The sequence below is a fragment of the Nicotiana tabacum genome, chromosome 6, assembly GCF_000715075.1.
Source record: "Nicotiana tabacum cultivar K326 chromosome 6, ASM71507v2, whole genome shotgun sequence".
NCBI lineage: Eukaryota > Viridiplantae > Streptophyta > Magnoliopsida > Solanales > Solanaceae > Nicotiana > Nicotiana tabacum.
Genome location: NC_134085.1, coordinates 188,060,159 through 188,067,740, shown reverse-complemented (window position 1 = coordinate 188,067,740; position 7,582 = coordinate 188,060,159). Strand labels below are relative to the sequence as shown.

The 7,582-nt window shown below is 33.2% G+C and overlaps 1 protein-coding gene across 2 annotated transcripts; it reads right to left on the bottom strand.

The window, feature by feature from the left end:
- Positions 1–3,623: 3,623 nt before the first annotated feature.
- On the bottom strand, positions 3,624–6,545 carry LOC107760076 (protein indeterminate-domain 7-like). Of its 2 annotated transcripts, none has more exons than XM_016578104.2 (4): positions 6,161–6,545; positions 5,748–6,026; positions 5,275–5,671; positions 3,624–4,913 (listed from the first exon to the last, which is right to left on the bottom strand). In XM_016578104.2, the coding sequence occupies exons 2-4, from the start codon at positions 5,986–5,988 to the stop codon at positions 3,923–3,925; spliced, it is 1,629 nt and encodes a 542-aa protein (XP_016433590.1). In that variant the 5' UTR covers positions 5,989–6,026; positions 6,161–6,545; the 3' UTR covers positions 3,624–3,922. The 2 variants fall into 2 exon arrangements, with proteins under 2 accessions (XP_016433590.1, XP_016433584.1); XM_016578098.2 differs by having other exon boundaries at positions 6,181–6,542.
- Positions 6,546–7,582: the final 1,037 nt, after the last annotated feature.

Here is a 7,582-nt window from a genome sequence, read left to right as displayed (position 1 = left end):
TTGCTTATTTGGTCAGTATGATTAGGACATGTATTGATTGGTATGGTGGGGCTCTGTCCCGGCCTTTATGATATTTATGCATTCTTAGAGGCTTGTAGACAAATGTCATATATACAAATATTTGTATGGTCTTGTCGGCCTATGTTTTGAGTATATAAATGATCATGTCGGCCTTATAGGACTGTATGTCATATGTATAAGTTTGTATTACATGTTGGGTCGTCCTATGTCGAGTGTTCCCTCATGTTTTATTCTAGTTATCTCACAACAACCTTTCTATTTCATTTACCTATGATAGTATGATACGAAAGATATGTTATGTTGGTACTCGGTTGAGTAAGGTACAGGGTGCCCGTCGCGGCCCATCGATTTGGGTCGTGACATAAAATCACTTACAAATTTAACTGTTATCTGATTTTGAGGGTAAACAATCTTGGTATCTTGCCAATCAACTTAATTTTATTTCTATTGCCATGCAAGGTATCTAAGATATTTTCAGTAATTTCATTTTAAAGACTCACTTATTTCAAAATAATTGCTTGATTCATCGAGTATTGATTGGTAATCTAAAATAAATAATAAGTAACTTACTATAATGAGTAAATTACGATGATAATGTTAGAAATTGTTATACTGCCAGTTTATATATCTATTTTATTTATTTATAAAAAGTTTATATATCTTACATCCTAAATTAATTTTACATGTAAGGCTGCATGTCGATCAATTGAATATAATGTGTTTGATATCACGTGTGAAAACACGTATACCCTGGGCGAATTTTCCTAACAAACTAATCAGCCGTTAGCTTTGAATATAAGACGTACTATTGCAAGTGGGCAACTACAATATTTTGACATAATGCCGGTAGTCATCGGTAAAGTCACTTTCAGTCCAGCTTTATTCCACAAAATACAAAATCATACCACCATTCATGTGCATGTTAGCCACCTTTACATTTTACACATGCATGCAACTGATGGCTTTAATATGTTCACTCTACAGTAATTGTTTTTGTATAATCGTACTTTAATCATTCTCTACTCAATTTCTACCGTTGCTTATATTCATACATGTAAAGAGTGAACCTTGGGGATGAGAATGAATTTATAATTAACCTAGTGTTTGCAATTTCACTTTTTACTTATATTGCACATAAATCAAAATCTCGCTGATAAGACAATAAAATAAGAAGGACACTTCCTATTCTACTTATTGTTAGGGCTAAACTTTCACTTTTCAAATAACTTGGCGTCTTCCTGTTCTACGTATAGAAGAGCTAAGTATTCAGATTCCCCCGTGTTGCGCCGCGGCCAACAAGTCAAAAACGATAAATTTTTCAATTTTCCTCGTAAAAGGAACATTAATTCCCTTATTTACTATTGTTCATACAAGAAACGAAAGCACATTTACTCACCGAAATCAGAGGACTACTACCACGTAAAGCAAGCATTTTGCATTCTCTCAAATTTACAGTTATTATGTATATATACTTTATAGTTTATGGATTTGAAATTATAATTTATGGGTTCGAAATTATAGTTCTTTTAAATTAATAATTTATACATATTTAATGGATTTCTTAATAGAAATACAAGTTTGAACCAAAACTACTAGGTTCGGTCGAACCCGTATTTCATGCTAGCTCCACCCCAGTATATATATGTATATGTATTGATTTAATTTATATATATAGCATGATTTTATCTGTTGCACCAAAAAGTTTGTAAATAATTCAACTTCTATATTGTGAGCCGTTAGTTGTAGTTCTCTTTAAAAGGACTTGATAGTATAGTAAAAGAAATACAGTGAATATTCGTACGTTTCATGTGAATAAGTTACCTGTTTTTTCACAAGAATAGTAGAGCATGTTAACACGGCGTGGGATTGTGCTAGTACATGGTACAATGACAGGGGCGAAATATTAGAGATATCAGGACATCCGCTAGTCTTGTGACATTAGGAGGGAAGACCAAACTAGCTGGTGGGGATGGGGAAAATAAGGTAAGGTTAGATAGGAAAAAAAAGAAGAAGAAAAAGGTAACAAACAGCCTTATGGGCGTCAAAACTGATCCCACCTTGGGATTGAAGCCCACATCAGGGGTCAAACTCAACACAGCATCTCTTTCACCTTCATGCATAGTCTCTCTCATATATATATATAAAACGTATATTTAAATGTGCTTCTCGATAATTAATTTAATTAATATTTGAAATAAATTGAATTTGATTATCTTAATATATTAAAATTAAAATAAGATATTTGAAAATTATATAAAAATTACTACTCCCTCCATTTCTATCTATGTGAACCTATTTGATTGTGTACGGAATTTAAGAAAAAGAGAGAAACTTCTGGACTTGTGGTAATGAGACACATATATTTTGTGAGGCTATAAATTATTGCATAAACATAAATTGTTTCCAAATAAGGAAATTAGTTATTCTTTTTGGCACGGACTAAAAAGGAAATATATTCACATAAATTGAAACGGAGTACATGTTAAAATGTTGATCAAAGTTCATATACTTTGGCTCTCGAGAAACGAAACGTAGTAACAAAATAATAATGGAGAGAGGAAATTTATATTTAACGTTGTAAATAAAATATAAAATCATAAGGTAATTATAAATAAACTATTATAATAAGTATTATTCGGCAGTCTAATAAATCTGGTAATCTGTCAACTATAATAAGTAATAGTGTTAGCTTGATCGTGTAAAATATCCTTACAGTACTGATAAGTTTATGTAACTGTATGTATAACTTTCATTTCTATAGACAACCACGGGCTAAATTTTGACATACACCTTAGTCAAATGCTAATTCCTATATATCAATGAATCCAACGCTTTTTATTTGGTGCCATCAACAGTAAATTATAATATAATTTATAACAAATTTTCGTACCGGTATCAGATTTATGACTCATTATAAACGTTTTTCCAATTATATGCAACTTCGGTAGAGATTGATATAATCTACTAACGCCAAAAATCAATAAATAAAACACAAAATCTTTATAAAAAATATTTTTTTATTCAAATTATAACTGATATGCAGAGTCGTTATATGGTAAAAACTGGTCAATTTGATTGGAAATAAGGATATCCAAATGTCATAAAGAATGCTTTGTGCCGGTCGTTTACATGTGCCTCACCAACTCGACAAGAAGTATAATTGAAATTTTTGTCCTTATATTACATGCTTATGCAGAACCCACTTCCAACAATATAATATATATATTATTAATATCATGTCACGTCATTTAATATTTACTACTACCATATAGTATTACATTAACACACCGGCCGGCCGGTCATCACTCCTTACTCATTATATCAAATGATTATATAGGGGAATTGCAATAAAAGCTACTATCCCTTAAATTTATAAAGAGTTCGTTACATCAACTGATTTTGAATTTAATTTAGATGTCACTGTCCAAAAGAATTATAATAACACAAACATGTTTTCACAGCATACTATTTAAGATCATGAACAAAATCAATATAGGAAAGAGTGTAACCGAGCAAAACGTGGTCCAAGTACCAGCTAACAATAAATACACAACACTTATATAGAATCAAAAGTTAAAAAAATTCACAAAAAACAAAAATCCTTCAAACAAGAATTTAATTTTACTCCTCCAGTGCTTGAAAATGCACTTTTTTGTATAAAAGATGTCACGGTCAATAACAGCTGGGTAACAACAAAGAGACTATCTAGCTAGGGTTTCCATTCTCAGTTCTAGATATCTCTTTATTCTGTTCAAAAAGCATAAACAAAAAAAAATTACAGATTTAACAATTACAGCCATTAGCAGCCAAAAAGAGAGAGAAGGACGAAAGAACCTGCATTTTGCGGTACTATATATGCTTAGGCAAAGTAAATTGTTCTGTGCTTAAGGATATTTCTGAATTAACTTTGCCATGTTTTGTGATTCTGAGACTGATTCTCATTTGAAGTAGTATTAACTAGACCAGCTATGTTGAAAATATCGCTATGAGAAAGAGGTCTTAAACCCAAGAAATCTTTGGTCATATCATCATTAGCGTCATTTCCTTTCTTCGAATTCAAAATGCCAATGCCACCAAATTCATCTTCGAAATTTGACCCTTCAAATCCAGTAGTATTAGCAGAAGAAAACGAAGTCATCAAAAAAGAAGTGGGAGATGGTGCACTTGTTAATGGACTGACTGTAGCAGTAGCAGCAGCAGCAGCAACAGTAATAGTAGCAGCTTTATTCCCATATGAAGTTAAGCTATTCAAAAACCCAGTAGTGAGGTCTTCACTTGAGGACAAATTAAGCCCAACATCAGTTGTGTTGTTGCTAACAGACTCAACAGCTGCAGCAGACACGTGAAATTGGTGGGGTCTCATTAGCATGGTTGGGCTTGGGCCTGTGGCTGCTGCAGAGACAGTACTGGATTTGTTACTCATAGTCGCACCCATCTGTGCTGCCTTCTGCAGCAACGCTGTTGCAGAAATATGCGGAGAGCCTAGTCCTCCTGTTGAATTGAAATTAGGACTAGGGTTAGGGTTTACGTCTTGGCCGTGGTTCGGCGTGTAGTCCTGATCGAACCTAGTCGATTGGAAAATCGACGAGCTTAGGTCAATGGGTTGCGGTGGTGGTAGACCAGGACCTGGACCACCAGTGCCAACCAATGGTTGGCAAGTCATTAGCCATGGCGGAATCTCAGGCCTCAAGTTGAAACCGGTTTGTTGCTCTTTCTTCAAAGAAAATGTAGCTGGAAATTCATGGCTATTAAACTGAGATGGATGAAACTGAAGGTTCATGTGAGAAGAAGAAGCAGTTTGAGATGGAAGAATTGGATCTCCTGTTATTGCTCTTGCAGTCTCTTCTGCTAAAGCGTCACAAAATGCTCGGTGTGTGATGAAACTATCCCTCCTAAACAAACAAAAAATAGACAAAAATATGAAAAAACAAATATACTAACTACTGAAATATATGCAAAAATATTAATAATGCTACTCAATTAATGACTCTTTACGAATCATGTTCAAACACCTATGCTTTAGACCCCCAAGAATTAGAAACAAAATTCAAAATTTAGAGAAGGAATAAATTAAAGAGAATGAAGAATATGAGAGAAAGAAAGAAAGACAATTTTTGCATTGTAAAGCTATATGAATATTACTACTACTATATGACTAGACTCTAGGGTGTGCTTTTTTTTAAATAGACTTTTTTTCATGACTTTGTGTATATGCTCTTAGAAAATAGTGTGATATATTCCATGTTTAGTTACCTTGAGAAAAGAGTTCCACAATCACATCTATACTCTTTAGTACCACAAGTCTTAGAGTGAGCTTTCCAGTCAGATTGAACTGCATATTTCTTTGAACATTTCTCACATTTCCACTTCTTTTCACCATGTTTTCTGCAAAAGTGTTTCTTGATTCCAGTGAGATCTCCAAGTGCTCTAGATGGGTCATGGTGTAGACAACTTGGCTCTGGACAAACATAAACTTTCTTTCTTATTTCTTTGCTTGTTCTCTGCTTGAGTTTCCATGGCAAATTGTGTCCTCTTCTGTGAAGCTGCAAATTCTGATCTCTTTGAAATCCTTTGTTGCAAATTTCACAAACAAATCTATTTGTTGCCATTAGTGTTTTTGGTGATAAAGCTATCACTTCAGCACCAGGGTCTGTCGCAAAAAAAAAGGGAAAAAGTTAAAAACGGCTTTATAAGCAAAAATATTAAAGTAAACATATTTTACAGACCTGGATTGCCTGGTTGGTTTCTCTTTTTCTTGATTTGATGTTGAGCCTGAACTTGTTGATTTGGAGGAGCAAAGTTATACTGAGGGGGATAGATTCCTCCCGTAATAGTATTATTATTATTATTATCATTTCGATTGCAAGAAGATACACTTGCTGCTTCACCAGATGCAGATGTTAAATTGGACATGTTTTCCTCTACCACAACAGGTTGATTTTGTTGATTCATAAAACCTTTTATCATCTTCTTCTTAGCTTTTCCTTCTTCAAGCTAAAATCTACCTGTTGATTGTGAAATTTAATATGAGTACAAAGATCTTTCCTTAAAACCAGTAAATATATGTTTGAGAGGTGATATATAATGGACAAAATAGAGGAAAAAGAACACAAAATTGGTTACTTAGAGTTGTTTGAACCTGAAAAAAACTTCAACTACCTTGTGGTTTCTTCTTCCTTTGGCATCAACCCAACAGACAAGTCTTGTTTTTTGTTCAAACCCCAAAAAAAAAATATAAAAACAAAGAGAAGAAGCAAGCTTAGGACTTAGAGGGAGAGAACACTATTCTTATTCAAGTTTTCAATGGATAGTCTTGCTAAAATCAAGAAAATCCAATAATAACCATGCATATAAGAACAAATGAACTGGACCAAATTTCTTACAACTGTTAAGAAAGAGAAAGAAAGAGAGAGACGAGAGAAGAGAGAAGAGAGAGATATGGATGAGAAGAGGGAATCCTCTCTGTAATCCTCTCCACCCGATGAAAGAAGGAGACCACTCTACGGCTAACTCTGACGTGCACTTTCTGTCTTTTCTTTTGTTCTCTTCTTAAGCCCAGAAAAAATCTCTTCTTTCTTTATTGTATTTCTACCTTTTAACAAAGTTCAAAAAAAAAAAAAAAAACTTTAAACTTTTTACAGAGTAGTGTATTAGTGTGGATGAGATATTTGCACCTTTTAACTTTGAAATTTCGAGTTCGAGCTTTGACGACCACAACAACAAAAAATTCAATATAATCCTACATAGCGGGGTTTGAGAAAGATAGTGTTTCAAATAGACTTTCGGTTCAACGAAGCATAAGCACCATATTATAGAAGAGAAAAACAAGAATCACAACGTAGAGAAGCTATGTATAAGTAGCATAAATCACAACAAATAATCAGGAGATGAAAGAAATGACAGGTAGTTATAGAAATTTAATGCCAACAAAAAACTAAAGTATGTACTAATACTACCGGTATGACAGGGAGAACACTAAACTAACTACCCTACTACCCTAATTTTCAACCTCCATGCTTTCCTATCAAGGCCTTGAGAATAAAAAAATTCTCGATAGAAATACTTTATCCGTAAATAACTTAATAGCATATGGTTTTTAAAAAATTATGTCAATAACACTTTAGCTTATTGAACCAACTTTCCCTTATCTCATAAAGTTAAGTGGAAAAAGCAAACCATATAAAAAGAGAGTTTGATTTGTATAAATGGAGATTGAGATTTTGAAATAAGAGAAAAGTGAAGGGCAGAGAGATGGAGATGTTGATTTTGCATACTCTATACTATGCATTTTAACATCATTGGTATGAGTAGACCCCTCCTCTCAAATCTCAATGCAACTTTCTCTTATTTACATTGACATGATTGAGTTATTGATTAACTCTTAATACTAACAGGCAAACTGTTGCTTAAAAGTTTACTTATTTTTCTTCTTTTTAAGTAGCTTCCACTTTCTACCTTTCACTTCATTATCATTCATCCTTAATTTTTTTTTTTCAAAACAAACGTTGCAGAAATTTCTGACATACTGCAGTCCATTTAGAGTATTTTTCAAAAAAACAAA